The 23161-nt window shown below is 43.9% G+C and overlaps 1 protein-coding gene across 2 annotated transcripts in view; it reads left to right on the top strand.

The window, feature by feature from the left end:
• Window positions 1–18608, top strand: part of LOC141018403 (prospero homeobox protein 1-like) — a 34185-nt gene extending 15577 nt beyond the window's left edge. For both annotated transcript variants that reach the window (XM_073493362.1, XM_073493363.1), the window contains exon 5: window positions 13749–18608. In XM_073493362.1, coding sequence (XP_073349463.1) covers window positions 13749–13934 — 186 coding nt within the window. In that variant the 3' untranslated portion in view covers window positions 13935–18608. The remainder of the gene's footprint in view (window positions 1–13748) is intronic.
• Window positions 18609–23161: the final 4553 nt, after the last annotated feature.

Genomic DNA, 23161 nt, shown 5'->3' with positions numbered 1-23161 from the left:
ATTTTTGGCAGGCAACTTCACCTTTGATATGTTTCATTTTTCACACTTCCTCCTTTTGCCACCATCCGTGTGTGTGTGTGTGTGTGTGTGTGTGTGTGTGTAAAATGTGTGTGTGTGAAACGTTCCAGGATCGCCAGTGCTCTCTCAATGTCAGCTGACAATAGGCCTTTAAAAGGCTTGTGTTAAGAAGGACCTGGAGTGATCTGGGTTTGTGTGTGTGTGTGTGTGTGTGTGTGTGTGTGTGTGTGTGTATTGGTTCGAGAGAGTCTATGTGCGTTCGTGTATGTGTGTGAGTGTTTTGTTGTTGCTGCATTTCCCAGTGTCCTGTTCACCTCGAAGGGTACAGCCGTCCCTTGGACCGGCATGGCATGCTGGCAAAGCACTTCTCCAGTGTGTGTGTGTGTGTGTGTGTGTGTGTGTGTGTGTGTGTGTGTGTGTGTCACTTTGAGGGGGGAAAAAATCTCACTGTTATCAAGGTTAAGCGTCCTACTGTTTTAGTGAGAGGAAGGGGAGAGAAAGAGGGGGAGAGGGGGAAGAGGGAGATGGATAGATAGGGGATAGAGGGTGAGAGCTCGGAGACAAAGGAGAGAGCGATGAAGGGAGGGAAGGAGAAAGGGAATCGAGGGGAATGGAAAGGGGAGAAAGAAGGGTGGAAGGAGGAGAGAGAGGGGGGAAAAGAGAGATGACGTGCAGGAGAGAAGTGCCCTTGCGAGCAGTGGGAGTTTTGCAGCGCTCACATTTAAAGTGCTTCACTCTCTTTCACTCTGTTTACGTCTATCTCTCTCTCTCTCTGTCCGTTATTTGTCCACTGGGGCTCCTCTGTGTGCACCCAAACACACACACACACACACACACACACACACACACACACACACACTTCCCCACATCCATCTTCAGCTCTCTTAAGGGACGCTTTGAAAGACTCTGGCAGGCAGAAGCACTTGTATATATGAGGTCTCAATAAGTCCATCTAGAGGAAAGAAAAACGACACGATTCCTCCTGTTTGGCTGCTCCTGACCACTACAGGATTGATTTGTTTTGCGATTTAGGAATAAGTTTAAATTTAGAAACAGAGTCAACTTAAAAGGGTGCAGAAAAGTTTGGATTTTTACACCACCAGTGAGCAAAATTGACTCCCAGACAGTAGAAAATGTTTTAAAGAATAATAAAAAAACATTTTGTTTGTTATAATAGTTAAGATTTCATTTTTCCTGATCCTGGAATCAGGACTCATTTTCTTTTCTCATATTCGTATCAAATTATGATCTCACCCATGACAGGAAATGCAAGTCCCTGGTGGAAAATAATATCCAAAAGCTTCATAAAACTTGATTTTTATATATTTATATACGCCCTTGTTTTCGGGCCTGGAAACAGAAGCTAGAGGTTCTGTTATTTGGTTTAACATTTCTGAACTTAAATCTATTCCTTCTCTGTCCTCAGTGTACGTGCAAGTGAAGTTTCCAGATCACACTTGCTTAAGTTGCATATTAGACTAAAAGTGGCTTCAGGATTTTATGTCTTAAACTTGGATTTAAGGTGTACAGAGACGCTTTCCCTTTTTGATTGATACATTTGAAAACAATAAGAAAAATATGGCTGCAACTGCAGCTAACAATTATTTTCATTGTCAAGTAATCTGTCAATTATTTCTCTATTGATCGAAGAGTTGTTTGGTTTTTAAAATGTCAGAAAATGTTGATCAATGTTTCCCAAAGTTTAAGATTTATGTCATCACATGTCTTGTTTTGTTCACCACCCAAATATATTCAGTTTACTGTTTTAAAGGAGTAAAGAAACCAGAAAATATTCACACTGAAGAAGCTGTAATGAGAGAATTTTGACTTTTCTCAAACCTACGAATGGATTATCAAAACAGTTGCCGATTAATTCAATAGTTGACCACTAATTGATAAATATTTGCAGCCTCAAAGTAAAACTAATGACTTTGTGCATTCAAATAAGTACATTAAAGGTGCACTATGTAGTTTTGGAAAAGCAATTCATAAACTCAGGAAAGGTAATATTTACAATATTAATGAGGTAATAATACAAACTGAGAAATGTGTATTATACCATAAATAAATAAACAAGCTGTTTTTAGAGGAAAATAAGGTCCAGAACACTGTTTCAAGCTAGAAAGGTGGCAGGGTCCGCCACATATAAACAAAGTAACACAGTGGGAAATTGTGTTGTTTTGTTTATTCAGTTTATTAAGTCAGGGGAGTTTGTTTATTTACTTTGCTTAAGCATGAAATCAATCAATAAAGATACATAGTGCACCTATAAATTAAAAATCAAACTACATCAGGGTTATTTTGCAGAGCAGTCGAGCTAAAAGTAAACTGGAACACACAACTCAAAAGTAGATACGTTTTTGAACTAAATGGATCTAAATGAGTCTTGGACAGGTTTGACTGACTCACTTGAGAAAAAACCACGGATAGAAACACCCTCTGGCAAGAGAGCGTGAAAATCCCCCTAAAAGGAAAAGTTTGCACGTGTCGCCCAACGAAAACATCCAACACCTTTTCCCCCCTCACCTGACAAACCCCTTCTTTCTGCGCCATATCTCAGACAAGGCTATCATTCTTCTCCTGGCACCAGGAAGCTACTGTTGAAACGGGCTTAAGGGGAACAGCCTATTTGCATACATAAATGTGAAAATTTGCAAGAAGGCAGACAGAGAGGAAAAGAGTGAGAGAGGCCAGGTGAATAAGTCTTCTGTTTGGCCGAGGAGCTGCAGCAGAGGTGGAGGAGGGAGGGAGGGAAGGTGTTTTGCATATTAAGGTTTTTTTTGCTGGGCAGGTGTCTGAGAGATACAGGAGCTGATTAGAGTTCAGCACAAGGAAAATTTGCCCAGCCATGCAAATTCTAACCCCCCTGACAAACCAACCGCCTTGGTGAGCACGAAGACTCTGCGTGTAAGTGTTTGTGTGTGTGTGTGTGTGGGTGTATTTGTGTGTATGACGGTGTGTGTGTGTGTGTGTGTGTGTGTGTGTGAGTGCGGGTGCGTGGGTTGTGTGTTTTGTTGCTGTTTGATGTTTGTGTGGGAATGGTGTGTTTGTGTGTATTATGCATGTGCGCGGACACATTTGTTATGTTTTTCCGTCTTATATGTGCGTGCGAGCGTGTGTGTGTGTGTGTGTGTGAGTGAGTGAGTGAGTGTGTGTGTGACTCATAGAGGTATTGTGGAGATGGAAATGTACTGGATGTGTATCAGGATGCCCCCAAGGCCCTTTTCTGTGGATCTCTCCCCTTTCTCCTCCACCTCCTCCTCCTCCTCCTCCTCTTCCTCCCCTACCTGCCTGCACCACCACTTGAAACAGGAGCCTACGCAGATTCAGCATGCACACACACACACACACACACACACACACTGAGTTTTCCCGTTGCCAGATTCTGCATCATCAAAGTTCCATCCACCTTGGTGGCGTCTTTGGAATGAATATGTCCTCTGTTTCAGTGATCACACACACACATAGACACGCACACACACATAGACACACACACACACACACACGTCTGTGGCCTTTCTTGTTTGATGCTAATCTGCTCTGTCACTGTGCTGGCCTAATACGCTCCCCATCTCCCTCCCAGCTCCTCTTTTGTCGCGATTGTTTCCCCTTTTCCTTTCATATCCCTCCTCCCTCGCTCCCTCTCGTCGTTCTCTCTTCCTTCTGTTGCCTCTCTCCTTTCATTCTTTCATCCTCCTCTTTTGCATGTCTTCCGTTATCCCCCCCTCCTCCTCCTCCTCCCCTTCCCTCCGTCCTCTCCCTCGCTTTTTCCCCCCATTAGGAAGTTTTAATGGCATAATTGTCACATTCCTTCTGGCACAATGAACACCAGCGGTAATTAAAGAGCTTGCCGTTAATTACCTAGACCCCGGCTCTACTTTCCTCTTTTCTCAGCCCCCCTCCTGATCCCCTCTCTTCTTCCCTTTCTTCTCCGCTTCTCATTCGCTCTGTCCATCGCCATCAAAGTCTTCCGAAAACACACCCGGCCTCCCAAAGCCTTGACTTTGAGCGAGCGAGCGCTTTCATGTGAGGACTCAAGTGAAAATTCTCGCTTAGTGTCCTTTTCTTTTTTACTCCGCGGCCCCCTCTGTCTGTCTTTGAACCCCCCCAATGACAACACACATCATCTTTCATAAGACAGGAATGTGTATGACCTGGTAATGGGTTAGACACAGGGAGAGAGCGAGAGAACGAGAGAGAGAGAGGTGGGGTCTGATAAAGAGGCAGTTTTATGATGGCTCTGGGAAACTCTCAGATTTCCATAAGACAGAGCAGGCCAAGTTTCCTCTGTCAGTGACCACTCCTCCCACAGAGGACACACACACACTCACGCATGCACTCAAACATGCACACACCTCGGCATTTAAAAGAGGAAGTCCCTATGATCTCTATGTGAGAGGGAGGTACCAGCGGTGAGAAGCCTTCGTCCACACACACACACACATGCGGGTATCGTGTGTCCTCCCTTATCAGCTGCTCTTTCTCCTATTAGAAAGACGTCTCACTCCTTTTGTCCCTCTTCCTCTTTTGTCTGTCCATCCGTCTGTCATCCCTCCATTTGAATCGATAACGCCCTTCCACACACGCGCACTTCTCCGCTGTGTTTTGACCAAATAGTGAAAGAAAGTTTGACTTTTTTTCCGCTCTGCCTCACCCCTCCATCATCCTCTCTTTTTCTCCCCAGCTTTTCCTCTCTCCCTCCTTCCTGCTCTCTCCGTGTGTCTCCAACTCTCCATCCATTACCAGAGCCACAGAGAGCTGAGAGCAGATGCTGTCTGTCCAACCGCCGTGCCCCATAGCATTGTGTGCTTCACCTCTCCTTCCCCCCTCGCTCCCTCGTTCCTCCTCTTCACGTCCCTCTCGGGGCTCCATTTGTTCTCCACCCAGAGAGGCTAATGTCTGTTTTCTCCTCCTCCTCCTCCTCCTCCTGCTCTTCCCCTCCCTGTCTTCCTTCATTCCTGGTCTTTTTTTGGGGTTTTCTCACCACGTAGATCATGGCATGTGTGTTTGTGTGTGGGGTGCGCCTTTGACCGGGGTTCGACCCCAGGGAATTTGAGGTGAAAAGGTCACGGCCGTTGCACTGGATGCACGGGTACAAAGACACAGATACAGACAAGTGTAAACACACGTAAGTATCTAAAAAACACACGCTCGCACACAGGTGTGGTGTTTGGAGTAAAAGGCTCTAGGGTTCTCTTTGAAGAGCGACTGAAGACAAAAGCAGGTAGAAGATGGAGAAGAGAGATGAAAAAGCTGGCGGTATAGATTTAGGTTCAGAGCTGCCAAAAATACAACCGATACAATTTGCCAGTGGGTTTATGTCAACTACACACACACACACGCACACACACACCTCACCTAACCCGCCTTCTTTCCCCCTCGTATCTACAGTACCTACTGTCATTCCCCTAATCTCTATCGTTCCCATTGAGAAAAGGTTAAAGTGCACCAAACTCACCTACATGTGCATTCATCATATACAGTAACAGATAACGAGTCCTTGCTGTCCTTGTGTACCCACACGTCATTGTGTGTGTGTGAGGAAGCAAACACACCAGCTTCCCTTTTCTACAGAGACGATACAATTAAGGCAGTAATGATGACCTGAGGAGAGGAGCCGTCTTATGTTGTGCCCTCATATTTATCACTTGCAACGTGAACTGAATCTCAGATGTGATAGATGATGTATACGGAGTGAGATGCCACTTATTTACAGAAGTCTTGAGACTGTGCAAAGTCGTATTACTGGGATGCTAATAGGCTTGAAATGTTGGTGTACCCACAATTAAAAAAGAAAAGCATATTTCCTCATAGAAACTCCCGCATAGCTTCAGTTTTGTCTACTGCAGTTTGGGTTTGTCCATCCTGCAGTACAGTGGAGGCGAATATCATCCCATTTGTGGTGCTCACAGCATTTCAAAATGTATTTTAAGAGACAGTGTCCCCGACAGTCTGAGTAATCTTCAGAACACTGTCAACCATTTTCATTGAAACTGCTTTCTACCGACTAAATAATCCTGATGGAAATTGGTGACAGTATGTTCTGAAGCAAAACTAGGACAAATAAAACCAAGAAGTTGGTAAGAAAATGTGTCTTTTTGGGTGAAGCAACCGCTTGAATGCACAGTATGTAATATCTACAAGTAGGCGTCTCTCAATCAAAACAAAACGAAAAAGGCATACACTGTAAAATATTTACTTTATTTTTATAGAGGAAAGTAGACTAATAATTTGAAGTTGTTAAAAGTTTTTAGCTTGTACAACTTAAATTTAATAGTTTACTTGGTAATTCTGAGGCAATCGCTTTTCTGACTTTTTTAAAGTAAAGTCAACTTTTAGTAGTAAGTATTTAAAGTTAATGCCTTCATTGTTAAACATTTGCAACAATTGCAGATGAACATCTATCCTACGTGACTCAGTCAGAAATGGTCGCGGACGAGGTTACGTTTGAAAGATTTTTCTCGTTATGTTTTAGTCACGTTCACTGACTTCATCTCCAGGAAGTTATAGCTTCAGGCAACCAAATTAAAACGCGCCATTACCTTGAGAAAACGTACCATTTCTGTGGATTTAAAGGACCACTATGCAACTTATTTCAGGCCTATAAACAAACTGACAGAGCTCCTGATTCAAGGATTAGCAATTTGCAAGAGCTAAAATTAGTTTTTAACGAACATTCAGCCTCATGTTTACATTTTTATTTGTGAAGATTAGAGCAAAACAGGCTTGAATAGGACTATATAACAAAAATTGCTACTAAAAAAGTTACATAGTGTAGCTGTAAACATTGTTGGAAACATTTGGGACAATGTAAGTCTAGACGTTTTTAGACTTTTAATGCAGAAATGTTACATATTATACCTTTAAAGAGAGTCCCTACCACACCAGCGGGTTCACTGTGGTCCCTGTGGCAAACCTCTCAACAAAAGACCTTAAAAGATTCTAACAAATCTGATATTATTTGATATCACAGCTGTGATGTGAGCGTCTTTTACGACTCGTCTTGGCTTTTTAGTGCTCTTAGTAAGAAGAGTTAGGGTGAAGAAAAGAATAGAGCGCAGGATCATCTGCTTCTCAGTGAATAGCCGGGGGCTATTGAGGGCCCCTGTTTGACGTAGCCTGACAGGTCTTTTCTTCACCGCGTGCTGTGTGTGTGCGCTCATATGTGTGTATGTGAGAATAAGCCACTTTATTCTGCGCACTGATTAAATGACCAGAGCTGTGTGTAGAGCCTGGGGCGCCAGGGGTGGCAAGGAATCACTTAAACATAAAGAACTACATGATCCCCTCTCTCCTCTTCTCACCTGCTCCCACACACACACACAACTCTCACTCCTCCCTGCTTTCCCCCCTCCTCCTCCTCCTCTTCCTCCTCCTCCCTTCTTCTCCCCTCTCCTCCCTCCTTCTGTCCCTGGTCACCTTGTGAGGGGCAGCCTGCTCTGTGGCACAGCTGCTGATTATGTCATTATTTCTGGACCATTTTGGTCTCCCTCCGTGTGTGTGTGTGTGTGTGTGTGTGTGAGACTAATGAAGCGTGGCAAAGGGACTCATGCCAAAATGACCAGGGCGTGCATCAGAGCTGCAGATGTGTCAAAGCAACCCCCCCATTCACATACACACACACACACACACACACGCGCACTTCCCATTTTCCCTGCTGATGCCAAACTCTCCCTCCTTCAATCCAATCTGCAGTTTATTATTTTTCTTTCTTCTCCTGCCATCTTGTTCTCTCACTTGCCCTTCCTTCCTCTCTCCTTCCACCAATCCGTCCATCCATCTTCCATCCTCCCTCCGTCGCAGCAGCTCCTTGCCCTCCATCCTTTATTGTTTGCCCGCCCACCCACCCGCACCCTCCTTCCTCCTCCCACCTCTCCCACCCTTCTATTCTTCCTCTCCCTCCCTCCCTCTGTTCTCCTCCTCTCCAGATGTCCTGTTCCTATCTTCCAGACTCCCTTGCTCCTTTCTTTCCCTTCTGCCTCCTGCTCTCTGAGCCGGGTTGACTTCCTGACCTCCGGAGGCCCGCCCTTACATTGCTCCGTGACCCCCCTTCGTTCAGATCGCTTTCTCTCAGCCTGTGCTGAGCTCAGACGATGAATTTTTGAGTCTCTAAACAAGTGATTTCTTGCTTCCCCTGCTGTTTGCGATTCTTCTCAGTGCAGATTATTTCTCTCTCCGTCGCCTGCGTCTGTTGTTTGGCTTGATATAGAGCTAGCAACCTCACCACAACCCCCAATTTCTATGAAGCGAGGGGAGGAAAGACATGTCAAAGAGGCCCTGATATGATATGAATTCTGAGCCTGTGTGTGTGTGTGTGTGTGTGTTGGGGTGGGGGGTTGAGGCAAGTAAAGGTGGTGGGAGGAGCGACGAAGATGGGATAGGAGAGCGACTTCATCAGCGTCTTTGACCCTGTCCTGTCCTTGACTCCCTGGCGGAGGTGCACCTTGAGAAGAGCCCATGTGACGCTAGTGATCATTGCTCGCAGACAGCAAGACGCACACACAAACACACACACGCACATGTATACACAACAGCCCCTCAAGGCTCCACGTTCTCAAGGCTATCAGTGGAGTGAGGGTGGCTGGTGTTTGCTCAGCTTTGAGGCCCGTTTCCCGTCCCAGTAGTCGCGTAAGCACGGAGAAAAATGCACACTTCGCGGATGAGAGATTTGAGAGGCATTCAGGAAAAGTGGAAGGTTGAGAAAACTAAGAAAATTAAGGCGCTTCAAAAGGAAACGATCAAATGAAGGATCCACTTCGAGTGGGTTGGACTCTTCAGCCATGGTACAGTCTTATCAGCGGGAGAGGGGGCTGAGGGGTAGGAAGAAAGGGGACATGGGTTGTGTTTGCCTAAAGTGACAGTGCGGGCCAAGGGCTTATCAAGGCCTTTGTAGATTATTGATCAGAGCAGATACGTGAGGCACAGGGGCCTGCGTGTGTGAGTGTGTGTGTTTTCGAGGTTCGGGAAGCTCTGGTTTGACTCACCAAAATGTCACACGCCTGCTCAACTTCAGTTTCAACTCTTGTTTTGAAACATCTGTTTCGCTGTCAGCAGAAACGAGAATATTCTTAAGATACGGTCACTGCGTCATCTATGGCATTACAAAATCTATAAATTCTCTCTCCCACGCGGACAAACAAACACAATGACAGGAAAGCATGGGAAGTGTTGGTATTCCCATGCCGAAGCCGGGGTTAGGAATTAACCTGGCTGGCAGCGAGGGCTCCTGTTGTGTCCCTGCATTTCATCCTTCAAGGCTGCAGCTCACCAGCACACACGCTCTCTTACACACACGGCCTTATCTTCCAGGGTCTCGTCTTGTTTGGCCAACGCTGTGCAAATAGAAGGTGCAATACATCTCCTGACAGTTCCCAAAAGCAAGGGGGGAGAAACACGTTGGCCAAACAAACAGCCAACCCTGAGTCACCGAGAGAGAAGAGATTTCTCAGGCTTTACCGAACCACATGCAAAAGACACACACACACAGAGAGAGTAGTGTGTGTAACAGTAGCCTTTATTTGAGAGCTCGGGCCTCTGGCTACCTTTTTTAAACGTTTGTCTAAGCAGTCTTAAGACAGGGGCCGCTGCCGGACTGAATAGCTCCCAGCAAGCCGTCCACAGGCTCCTATTGTCCTCCGTCATATTTTATTATCTCATCAAAAAGCAGGAAATCCGATTCCCTCTCTCTGAAAAAGAGCTTATCCTTCTGTCTCAAAGCAACCTGTCACGAGAGAGGGAGATGGAGAGAGGTGGAGAGAATGGGGGAGAAGGGGGGAGTCAGTGAATGAGAGTGATTAACTGCCTCATCGCTGCCTCTTGTTGAGGTCTTTCTTTCTTTCATTCTTCCTTCCTTCCTTCCTACAGACCACAATGCAAAGGTTAGGGAAACGTGTGCGTATTAGACACCAGCTTTTCCTCCTTTTGCTGATTCTTTTCTCCCTTTTTCCTCTCTCGGTCTTCCTCCTTTCATATTGTGTTACACAGGGGTTGAGAAACAGTAATATCCTTTTTCATGAAAGCTTTTGTTTTTTTGGACCCCCCACCACACACACACACACACACACACACACACACACACACACTTCCATCCTCTCCATCTTTCTCACACCTTCCTCAGAACAAAAGCTTTTATTTAATTTATCGAAGGCCGTGCGATTTTATCATCAGAAAGTAAAGCCTTGCTCTTGTCATTCAAATGTACGTATGACCTGGCAAACAGTGTTTTGCATGTGTTACCGCTCTGGGACACTGATCAAATCTCTAGGTCATGATTAGGTCATAACCCTTCTGGATAAAATAAACATAACTACATAACGACAGCAGCCGGGTCGTGCAGTCATCCATATTGGCATAAAATGATCACAGAGAAAGTTTGAGATAACAGGAAGTTGTCTTCGTAAATTTACTGCCACACAGCTGTCGACCGAGAGCATTCTGAGCTTTCTTACGTCATAATTTTCCAAAAGCTCAGTTTCTAAAAAGGCTCTTTCAGCGGAGAAGAGCATGGAACCAAAAGCAGTGCGTTTTTCAGATTAAGCCACCACACGCGTGGACGCACTCTCAGTCACCTCGCTTGCCTTTTCCAGGCGACATCCTTCGCATCATACTTTATTTTCCTCCTTCTCTTCCTCCCTCCCTCTCTCCTCCCCTCTTTGTACATCTGTCCTTTAATTTTGGGCTCTGCTGAGAAGTTGTTAAAAAGCCCTATGAAATATGTATGAAGGATTGTGAGCCACGCGATTGGCCCCATTTACCGGACAGCCGAGCGAATGAACGGCCCACACTGGATAATCCCCCACAATGCCTCTGGAACAAAGGCCCAACAGCTGACCCTAGAGAGAGAGATGAAGAGTGGGGGAGTGAAGGGAGGGAGGGGGGGAGTGAGTGGGACAAGGGAGGGGTTGCAAACAGTTAAGGCTCACTGCTGGACAGGAGGCAGCTCCGCTCGCACACACAACTCACACGTACTCGCAAAACAAAGGCTTGTGGGACAGGAATAACTCCCTCTGTCCCGTCGCTGCATGCGCTCTCTCTCCTTAGACTCTTCTCAGCCCCTCCTTCTCTCGCCATCTCTCTCTCTCCCTCCCTCCCGCTCTCACTCTCTCGCTCGCTCTCTCAGTCAAGAGGATCTGAAATACCAATACCCTTTTCTCCTTGACATTGCTTTCTCCTTGCAGTCAGCGTTTTGCTGTCCTTTTATAGTCAAAACGTCAGGAGAAATTCCATGCAGGAATATTCTTAGTAATGCGGCACTCCCTGCGTCTGGCGGCCAGGGCGCTGCGCTGCACCAGCCCGTTAGCCAGGTCTTTTGGGAAAAGGGTGCGCATGCCCACACGGACGCTCACAACGCATGCACACAAAGTTGCCCTCGCGCCGGGGTCATTGTGCCAGTATTTCAGAGAGGACAGCAGTCCAAACAATGAATTATATCCACTTTCTATCGCACCAGAGGGGAATTCAATATTTGGGGAATTGGGTTAGCTTGTGTGTTTTCTCTCTCTCTCTGCCAAACACACACACACACACACACACACACCACACAAGCTCCTTATTCACGACTCACCTTTTCACAGTGCACAGAGATATGCACACACACCAGACACACGGGCATCTTAGCCTTCATTCATCACCCCGAGGGGGGCGGGTGGCTGTCCCATGTGTGTGCAAGTGTGTATGTGTGTGGGTGTGTGAGGAGGCATGCCTGTGTGTGTGTACATGTCCGTCTGTGTGTGTTCCAGTGGCCACTAACCTTGCTGTGTCCTGACACTCCTGATGAGTATCTGCAGGACACTGGAGGAGAGGAGCGGAGCGGAGTGCGCACTGTCAGGCATTTGGGCAAGCTGCTGTATCTGTGTGTGTGTGTGTGTGTGTGTGAGAGACAGTGTGTGTTTGCGTGTGTGCGAGCATCAAGGGAGGCGGGCAGGGAGACAGTCAGCATTATCCAAGCAGGTGACCCCTGAAGGCTGCGTCGCCCTGGAGCTTTGAGTCGAGGAAAGAGACTCAGCCAAACACACCAGGGTAGCTAGTGTGTATGTGTGTGTGTGTGTGTGTGTGTGTGCAGCGAGCATTATGTAGAGTTCTGTAACAGTACAGGATGTGTCATCTCCTTGGCACAAGGAGGTGTGTGCACTGGTGTGTGTGCTCACGCCTGCATGAGTGTGTGTGTGTGTGTGTGTGTGTGTGTGTGTGTGTGACAGAGTGTTGGCTTGGGGGAAGGTGTCACAGATCTTTGCCAGACTAATCATCTCCATGGTGTCGGTGAGCACTGCTGTCAGGGACACTAAAGAGGCGGCGTGTCTCCCCGTTCCCAAAGCATTTAGTACTTCCTCTTTCGCCAGCACCTCTCCGCCGCTCTTCACTCAGCTCCGCTTTCTTGTTTGGTCACAGATTTACAGTGGGACTCATAAAGATGTCACGCTCGCCGTGTTGTAGGGAGGGAAGTGGGAGGTGTGAGAAACCTGAGAATTCGCAAGAAGTGACTTTTCTCAGGCTGACGCCTCAATTGGCTTTTAAGGAAGTAGATACTCGAGAGACGGGAGATTTATGGTTTTACATCCACTGTGAGAATATGAACATAGTCTACAAGGGAGGAGATGGCAGTGTTGAGCACAGTGCATGCAAACACGGCAGGTAAATGATGGAGCTGTGAAGGGGAAGGAGTTCTTTCGGAGATTATACATTCATTTTCTGCACAGTCAATGTTAGATGAATGGCAGCCACGTCAAATTGTCCTGGTTCATCAGTATGAAAGATGAGCAACTGTGTTAGAAAATGTGCAAGAAAAGAAAAAGGGAGGAGATCATTTCGACATGGATAAAACTTTCTGCAAGTTGCATCAATTCACGTTTAAGCTTTTGCGTAATATGATTGCCTAACCCAACCATAGTCACAGTGTTCTGTTCATATTCTGACACAGCTCTAGTTTGTTTCTCTGACTGGCAACTGTAGCTGAGGCTTGTGGGTACTGTAGTGTTTACAGAAAATGTGTTAAAACTGTGGCCTACACATATGATATCTAACTGATCAGTGTTTTCCTGTGCTGTGATATATTAAGGAATGTAAATTAAATGTTGAAATATAAATTTATAGTGAAAGAAAAATACTTTGGGGAGCATCATAGTGGCAGAAGTAGGGTTTTCTTTTCCTTTCTTTTTTCTTTTTCCATATTTTTATGATCAATGTGACCAGAGAATCGCTTTTATAACCATTATAAAAGCAATTCAAAATGAGAAAACAGCAGGAGATTTATCAGATTATCAGAACTAATATTCAGCATTTTTCCGATGATCAGAATCTCAGTTTTTGTCTTTGTTTGATTGCAGATAAAATGCATTTCTTTGGCTCTGATGCAACAGCCTCTCTCTGTCTATAGTCACCACTCTGTGGTCTCACTCACTGTCCCGCCCACAACACTCTCTTGGTTGATTGGTTAGCATGAAAATTGAGTAGTACTTCAGGTACTACTAAATATTGACACTATTTTTAAAATATTTACTGCAAATGTATAACTGTTCCAAATATCAGTTATGGATCTCCTTCATTACTAATTATCAGTATCTGTCGATCCCTAATTGGGACTGCGTGTTAAAACCTGATTCAGCTCTCAAAAGTCCATGCCCATGCACTCTAAAATGTTGACCCGCAGCCTGCTCAGAATTTGTTTTGTGTTCTCTCTCACATCACATTTCAACAAATGAGTAACCGTTTCTTTCCTTCCTGTGTCTCTGAAGGTCCCTGATCGCTTCCTGGAGGTGGCCGAGATCACACTGAGAGAGTTCTTCAACGCCATCGTGGCCGGCAAAGACGTGGACCCGTCCTGGAAGAAGGCCATCTACAAGGTCATCTGCAAACTGGACAGCGAGGTCCCCGAGGTCTTCAAGTCCCCCAACTGTCTCCAAGAGCTTCTACACGAGTAAATCTCTCCCTCCTCCTCCTCCTCCTCCTCCTCCTCCTCGCTCGACGCTTTGCGCTTTTTATATTTTCTCTGATTTCATAGAATTTCAAAATGATATTCTCTTTTTGTTTTATTTCCATTTCCCCAACTTTACTTTGGATTTCCTGTTTTTTATTTTAAACTTTTTGAATGTATGAAAGTTATGAAGTAGCATTCCCAATCTGAAGCCTCTGTGGCAGTTCCTAAATGACCTAGCTATTGTGTTGTTGTTCTTCTATGATAATTATCATGATGGTTATAATTTGTTTTGTTTTTCTATGATTCTGAACTGAAGAGACTCTAATCTTATCGGGTGTTTTTTTTTTTTTTTTGGACCGTGTGAACCCTCATCCCCCTTTTGGCCTGTTTTATGATCGACACTAACTCCAGTCCTCGGTGTGTGGAAGGAGTTCCCATTTATACAACTAAGAACATAGGCTGGGTTCCCTAAAGACTTTACTCGAGGCACCCACGGGGGCGTCCCCTCCTTTCCAGTGAGTGTCCAAATGAACTGTGCTCGCGAAATAGACTGTGCTACTGAAGACGTCCCCAACAGGACAGTCACACACACACTCACACACTCACACACACACACACACACACACACACAAACAAGGCCTAGTGAGGTTAATGACTGGACTAAGACTGGACTCATGGTACTGGTCTGTACTTGTCTGTGGGACTTGGACTGGTTTCAAAAAGCTACTGAGCTCTACCATGTTTTGAAGTGTGTTTTCCCTGCAAGTAGGGCATTGTGTTTATTGGCTGTACATTCTTATTTTGATTATTATTATTATTATTATTGTTGTTGTTTATGATTATTATTATTTGTCATCACTGCTTGCTGAAGATTGGCACTTCGAGATTTGTTTGTCCCTTGATGCCGTTGCAGAAAAAAATAAATTATTGCTATTAATATTATTCCACGAGAGTTTAGATTCTGAAATATTTTACCCCCCTCATTTCCCATTTTTCTCCATTTTTTTTGTTTGTCCATCTTTGAAGTGGACTTTTTTTTTTGTTTTGTTTCGCCTGAAAAGTGTTTCGATTTGGGGTTTCAATGGAGGGCCAGGGTGGGCTTCTGTAGTGACTAGCCTTTCCTATTCTATAAAAGGAGAAACACATGAAGTAAACATTTCATTTCAAGTAAAGAAATATGCAGATGAAGTGCGTTTTTTTAACGGCTAAATTTCCATAGCCACTCCAGCTTTCATAACTAAACCTTGTTCAGCTATCAAGTAAAACTTATTATTCTAATTATCTGTTGAGGATTGGTGAACATACACAATAATAACTGCATAGTTTATTGTCTTTTTATAGCTCATGTGTGAGATGAAGTCAGGCAGGCTTTAATTGCGATTAGCCTATACAAGGTGTAAATTACATTATGAAGTTATTTCAATAGCAGTCGATACTTGAATATATCAGAATACTGTGGCAATCTAAAGTACGGTGTTGCTGAAACAATACATAGATACGAATAGAAGCATCGCGGAGAGGAAGATGATTCAAGGAGGGCAAAGAGAGAGGTGAATATAAGCTGAAACAGGCGTTCATTAATTCTGCTTTGAGTGGAACTTCCCCCACAAACAAGAGAGACGCACACCCCGCTCCTTCCCTCCATGTTCACCTGCCTCTGAGTGATCCAGCTCCTCTCTCACCGCAACAATACGAGGTCAGAGGTGAGCACTCACCCCAGGGGTAGATGGAGAAGCTCTCAGCACTACAAAGAGCGGGGACAAAGGCGCAGAGCGAGGAGCGACACGCACCTGAAACCCTCCACTCTGTCCCGCCGTCCCAAACTGGCAGCTTTTAAAAAACCCAAAGTGAGATTCTGTTGATGCCACTGTGCCCAGTTTGTTAAACGCCATTCCTTTCACGTTTTAGATTCATATCCCACACTTTCCACTTGTTCATGCATTTCTAGCGTTTTATTAATTTTTATCCGCCCTCTCAGGCTTTTAAGCGTTTTTAAGAAGCAGTTAGCGTTAGCTGCCCTTTTGATGAGGTAAGTTTGGAGCAATGAGAGGACTTGAATGCTTTTCTGGAGTGCGTGCGAGCTCGCCGTTGATCTCACCTTGGCGACATTAGCTTATAGTGTGTCTGTGTGTGTGCGTCACAAAAGATCAAAAGGGGCAGGTTGCTTAACCTGCTGACTTGTCTAAGCGAGACAAAGCGCCCGACAAAAGGAGGCAGAGAAAGACGGAGAGCTACTCCCTTCATTATGTTCCCCCTTCTCCTCCTCCCAGGACAGTGTTTCTTCTTAAGATCCGGAGCCCTGAGAGAGCGAGTCGGACATATTTCTCACTGAAGGATGGGCATGTCTCAGAGTCTCAAAGCACCAGCCAAGGGCTCTAAAGCGCCACAAAACAAAGGAGAAAGGAAAGGACACTTATCTGATGCACAGATTATTATCGCTCCACACCCTCCCTCCCCTCCTTCCTGCAACCCCGCCCTGAAGTTAAAGAGTTCCTGCGCCTAAAAAGATTAATTCAGGATAATGAAGACTTATGTGCAAAAAAAAAAGATGGATTAGCAAGACCTTAATACCACGTTGAGAATATTTTTGTCAAGTTTTCCTTTTCTGGGGTCGTTAACATTATTGAAATAAATATATAGCCTTTTTTAAGAATTGTAAAAGATAAATTTATGGGAGAAAATATATACAGTAGTGGAAGTTCGTTGGAAGGCACTGTTAGAAATTGTTTCATAAAAGAAAGCTCAAGGGTATTTTTAGTGACGGCTTTGTTTAAATCTGTATTCAGAATAAGTGAGTTGTTGGTAGATTAGGAGCAATAGTTGTAGGTTTTTTGCAGGTTTTGTGACCACTTTTTTTCTTTTTTTTTGGTTTCCTTACCTTTTTGTATCTTTGTGCTGAACGGCTGTCTTCTCGAGATCGGAAAAAATACACTTGGAATATGTTTTCAGAGTATGAAATATTGTTGTTGCTACTGTAAATACTGTCAGGATGAAACAAAGAATAGCTGTACAGTTTTTTTCTATTATTACTGCTAGAGAGGGGTGGATAAAAAAAGAAGGGTGGAAACAAAAAAAAGAGGGATGACCCGCTCTCTCTAAGTGGACTCACAAAAACCCACAGAGGAGAGGTTTTGGTTGTTGTTTTTTTTTCCCTGCCATGCCTTTAACGGGGGTCTGTTTCCCGTCGGCAGTGCCCTTGAAGTTGCACCAGCATCCGTTTCTTTAATTTTTGCCGACAGAACGATGCATTACGGCGAGCGGTCGGGTAATGATGATGTCACGGAGCGGCCCGTTGGCAGTCTGCGGACCACGTCTCGTCCACAGAAAAACAAGGGCAGACTCCCGCCGACGTAGCTCTAGGTTTGACCCGGGAGAGAGACAGGAACTCATTGTCATCAGACGAGTCATGGAGGGGACACGCGTTGTACAGTAACAGTTTGATAAAAAAAAAAAAGAGACTGCAGACAGAAAAATAAGTGATTTATAACATTTTTTACCGGGTTCAAACAGTTGGAAAAAGTTTGGACTTTCTGTGGAGTTTCTGTAGGCTTTGCATTGTGTGTGTGTGTGTGTGTGTGTGTGTGTGTGTGTGTGTGTGTGTGTGTGTGTGTGTGTGTTGATGTATATGAGTGTGTGTCTGTGTGAGAGAAAAGACCGATTATGAGAACCTGTGAACCAGTGAGTGACACAATTCTCAACACTGTGGCCCCTCCCCCACCCCTGGGAGTACCATCCTGACATGTAAATGATTCTCATTAAGCGTTGGCAACGTGTGTTTAGTGTGCGTGCCTGTGTGTGTGTGTGTGTGTGTGTGTGTGTGTGTGTGTGTGTGTGTGTGTGTTGCGATAATTTCCTCTGATCTGTTTTCTGACCTGTTTGAAAGGGGTTTTTGTTTCTCGATGCTTTCAGTAGTAATTCTTTTTTTATTATTATTACATTGCTCCTCTTTTTTCTTTTATTTGTAAATATCAATGATGTGGACTTACAGTGATAAATACTGCCTTTGTGTAACTTAGCAATATGTTATGTAAATAGTGTTTTGTTGATGCTTTTTGTATGACATTATTATTCGATTCTAGTGCAGTAATTCCAACTGGAACAGCCATGTTTCAAATACAGTCTGAATAGTTACACACAGGTTGTAAAATACAACTCATGACATGGCTGCTTTTTTCTGTTATTGGTGTCTATTTGTCTTGCAGATTTTGTGTAATTTATTGGTTTAATTTATCCTAATTTATTTGATGTTATTTTCTTTTGTTTTTCAAACAGGGAAGGCTGTACTGCATTTCATTGAGTAGAACCCACTTAAAAGAAATTCTTATCTACCGAAAATTGAATTAAAAAAAAAAAATAAGAGTGCTCATTCGTAAAAATTGAGATCTTGGCAGCTAAATGGAACTGGACAGTTTATAAAAAAATAAAAGGTTGTTATGTTTTGTTCCAGGACAGGGCCGAGGGTGGGCTAGAAAGCTAAAAACTAGTTTGAAGCAGTTTTGTATTTTTCTCTTGAGATTTTTTCCCCCCCTGTATTGCTTTGGCCCAGCCCAAAAACAACCAGTAGTCAAATTGCCTTTCGTGCCTTCACCCTCTATGAACTGAATGTATGTGCAGTATATATGCAAGCTTGTGCAAAATGAATAAAAAATGGAAATAAAAATGAAAAAGAGAGTAGAAACTGTCTGGTGTTTATTGTTTATTTATATCATACTACAATCCATGTTTTTTTTGTATGTATGTGTGTGCACGTGTGTATGTGTTAAGTCATATAACGACACATTAACTTGGTATCTCCTCTCTCGTTTATGAGCTATTTCAGTTACAACTACATCACTGACTACAATGTATGTCCTGTATGTATTTACTGTACAGTTACTGTGTGAGTGAATCAGTGCTGCTCTGCCCTCTGAGTGATTCAACGCACTAATGAGGGGTTTGGCAGCAGAGCACCAACCTCCCAGCCTAGTTTTCTCCACAGACGAGTGCAGATGCCGCCTCATCGAGATAAATGCAACAATCGCCATCACAGGGACACGCACACGCAATCACTGAAGTCACCTCTTTGATCTGAAACGCTAAAGATGAAATGAAGAAAGTGCATTAAAGATTTCCCAAATAAAGTCAATCAATGAATTAATCTGCCAATTTTTTTTCTTTAGAGATCATTTTGCAAAACTACTGACAAATACCTGTAATAATTTAAAGATTTAAAGATATCCTGTTTAATATCAGACATGATGAAAGAAAACACACCAGATCCTCATAATTTAACAACCTGGAACCATCATAATATCATAATATTTTCAGATTAAAGGTGCACTATGTAGTTTTGGGGGTTCTTCATAGACATTTATTTATTTTCTCATGCCTGAGCAAACTAAAGAAACAAACTCTCTTTGTTTTCGTGACTGAATAAACAAACCTTAAAAGGACAACACAGTTTCATACTGTTTTACTTTGTTTATATGTGGCGGACCCTGCCACCTTATTAGCTTCAAACAGTGTTCTGGGGACCTTCCTCTGAGAACAGCTTGCTTATTCAGTTATTGAAAACAATATGACTATGTTATCATCTGAATTTAAATTCCTCTCCAAAAACTACACAGTGCCCCTTTTATCATCAGCTAATTGAAGTAGCTCCACTTGTAGTACGTCTTTGTGTGTGGTCGTGTATGTGAAACAATAAACTAATAAAAAAAAGGACAAAAACGTTGTAAGTGACATATTTTTTAAGAGAAAATGATCAACACATTCGCTTTGTGTTTTTAGGTTATTCTATTTGCTGATGATTTCGGGGAGTCTTTAAAGAAAAAAAATTTTTAAAAGGCTCTGTGTGTTCTCTCTGCGTCATTTTGCTGTTTTCTTATCATGACCTCCGTTGTACTTTCCACCACGCCTGCCCGTTGCTCGGTTCCTTTTCTTCCTTTTGTTCTTGCCTGACTGCTTTTCTTTTTGCTTTGATGCTCACTTTTGGAGTTGCTTCTTTTGTGTCTTTCTTGCTTGCTTGCTTTTATTCTTTTTTTTTTCTCTCCCTCTCTCCCTCTCACCGTGTTCCTTTTCCCTCTCGTCCTCCGCCTGCCTCCCTCCGCTTGCCTTAACCGGAGGCTACAGCTCCTTAGGTTGGGCTGAGACAGCATCTTTGTACAACACCGACCGTCTGCTCTGTAATCAAATACCATCTGTCGCTACATCTGAAGACTCACTCTCTCGCTTCCTCCATCACGCACACACACACACGCACGCACGCATGTAGGCACACACGTGCACATACACCACATCTGTGCCTCCCACTCTTGAACAGTCTGTGTGTGCGCTTTTTATGTACAATGACCCGTGTACTTACAATCATTCCACCTGATTCATTCTTGGCCTGCAGGGAGGAAGTCGCTGGAGTCACTTTCACCGCTTCCTGTTGTTTTCCACCTCTCCCACTGGGGGTTCAAAGGTCATTGTCTTCAGGTATATCCATGTTTGTTCTGTGGCTCTGTGTGTCAGCAAGACCTTGGCTGCTGTATCAGACAGGAGATAGTGGACTTTAGTTCCTCAGTCTTAGATCAACGGCCCACTATCTCAAAAGGCTGCCAGCCTTTCCCAATGTTTGCCCAATGTTTGTCCCTGCTCCGGCACAGAAAACGTTGACACGGTCCCCAAGGTCCCTCTCCAAGTCCCCCCCCCCTCCTCCCTCCCTCCCTCCATTCGTGGTCGCCTGTTATCACACGCTCAGGTTCAAGAACGTTTTAGTTTAGTGTGAAGAGTTTGTTCTTTTCAGGCGAAATCGCTAATGTCTTTACATTACACTTAGTGGAAAGTATGTGTTATGTCTTGACACAGGTGGAGTATTTACAGCACGCCAACCCATCATCAAACAGAAAACTCTTTGGTAAATATCACCACACACATGCACTGATGTAACCCCCCGTGCTGAGGAACCTTTGTGACGAAGAAACACAAGGACTCAGGACCTCATTTCGATTTCTTCTCCGTGCGATCCTCCTACAGTACCAGAGACCAAAATGAGCTGTCCAACGTTTGAACCGTTTTGACACCTACATCTGCAAAATGACTGTGGGCTTGAAACTAAAACAGCAGAATACTGTTGAAGTTTGTCTTTCATGGATGTATGTGTACTTCACCTTTTATTTGCTTAACAGTGCATTTACATCATTATTGCACCTGGGATCAGTGGTGGAGTGTAACTAAGTACATTTACTCAAGTACTGACTTACATGCAAATTCAAGGTGCTTGTACTTCACTTGAGTATTTCTCTTTTATGCAACTATACAACTAATCTACAGGACATCTCAGTGTTAAATATATGTTTTACTCCACCACATTTGTCTGCCAGCTTTAGTTACTTTTCAGATTACATGTTTTCATACCCTTCCAGTCCAGTTTAAACCATGTATCTTCAAATGTGGTGATTTTGAATATTTGCGATAAACTGAATGATGAATTGTCTTTATTGGTTGCAAAGACTTCTTAAAGATCCCCTAAACACATGTATCAAGGCATACAAAAATGTCTCTAATTTGTGTCTAAAATGTTTTTTGTAGGGAAAAAAAGTATAATTACCACATTGAAAGCCTTAAAATGCCACATATTTCTTTAAATGTTACAATATATTAATATGCAAATACTTTTAATTTACCAATTTTGACTGCTGTCTGCACAAGCTGTCTCCTACTTCACTGTAATGTGCATTCTCAGTTTATGTGCACTGGAGGATTTCGGTTTTTCCACATCACACTTGTGTACTGGATATTGGACCAGGATTATTTGTGATGTCATAAATCATGCTTGTAGGCCCGCCTCTTAAAATCAGATTTTCGATGAGCATTTATTATTCTATACAGTGAAGCTCAAATATTCAACTGTAGGCACAAGTAGAAAAAAATGTTGACTGTAGGGCTCAATAAACTATTTAAAAACCCTCTTGAATAAGCTGGAAAATGCATTGTCATAACACTGAAAACAGATTATTTGTCTGAGACCTTTTTGAGATACGTGGTCCTCACAGGACAGCAACACTACAAACATAAGATGATCTTATCGAATATAAGCCATTGCTGTAGATTAAACTACCCAACAGTATATAAAGAGGTTAAAACGAGCTCAACCTGAAACATCCAGAGCAGTAAAAATGCAACAAACACACAAATGCAGCAGTAATATTAATACAAAAACATCAGATATACTAAATAATACTAAAACAGTGGCAGGGCCATTTTCACTGAGAGTGAATTCTGCTGATAATACTTACATACTTACAAATAATTAAACTCTTCACACAAAAAAATGACTCCGGTTTCAATCAAAAACCATGAAAACAGATTTTCCACATTGCACAGATTGATGGATTCATTCTGCATGTGTTCGTAATTAAACACTGGATTTCATCTATTGTGGATGGAGCAGCACACTGGTCTTGTGCTCCAGAGCCACTGGCACAGTGTGGGATTAACTCTGGGTTGCCCACATTTGGCATCAGTGATGGGGACACCTAGTGGTCAGTATGTGCATCTTAGACTCAGTGTGTGCTTTTTATTGATGTCTTCTTCATATCATCTACATGCAGACTTTTCCATTCTCGTGTTTGTTCAATTTGTTCTTTATTCATTATCTCTTGATTAATTTGTTCTGTTTTTCCTCCCCCCCGTCTTTCCTTTCCATCTCCACATCACTTGCATGTGTGTGCATGTGTGAATTGGAAGATTCCAGTTGGACAGATCATTGTGCCCCCTTTTTCCTCCCAGCCTCTTTCTCTCTCTCCCTCTCTCTCTCTCTGGAAGGCTCCAACGCAACTGGAGCCTCGGAGGCTCAAGAGAGGAGCCTGGGAAAGGAGGAACAAAGGGCCGTCCGTCTGCAGCCATCACCACTCCGCACCTCCTCTCCTCTCTCCCCCCCCCCCCCCTCGTTCTTCCCTCCCTTGGTCCCCTCGCCTCTCTTCCCTCTCCCCACTGGCCAGCGCCCCAAATTAAGACTTCAGACAAGAAAATGGGCTCAATAAAAAAGGGAGAGAAAGCGAGAGAAAGAGAGAGAGAAGGAAGTCCGTAACAAGCCAAGAGGAGCAGAGCGACAAAGCCTCTGTTGTTGGATGGCAGGGCCCCTCTGTCGCTCTGCGAGGAACTGTCACTGTGTCAACTTGGAGCCCTTGTTGCGGGTAACACAAACACAAACCATAATGAACACACACACACACACACACACACACACACAGACACTCAGAGCAC

This window comes from Pagrus major, chromosome 22 (genome assembly GCF_040436345.1).
Source record: "Pagrus major chromosome 22, Pma_NU_1.0".
NCBI lineage: Eukaryota > Metazoa > Chordata > Actinopteri > Spariformes > Sparidae > Pagrus > Pagrus major.
This window is presented reverse-complemented; position numbering and strand designations above follow the sequence as displayed.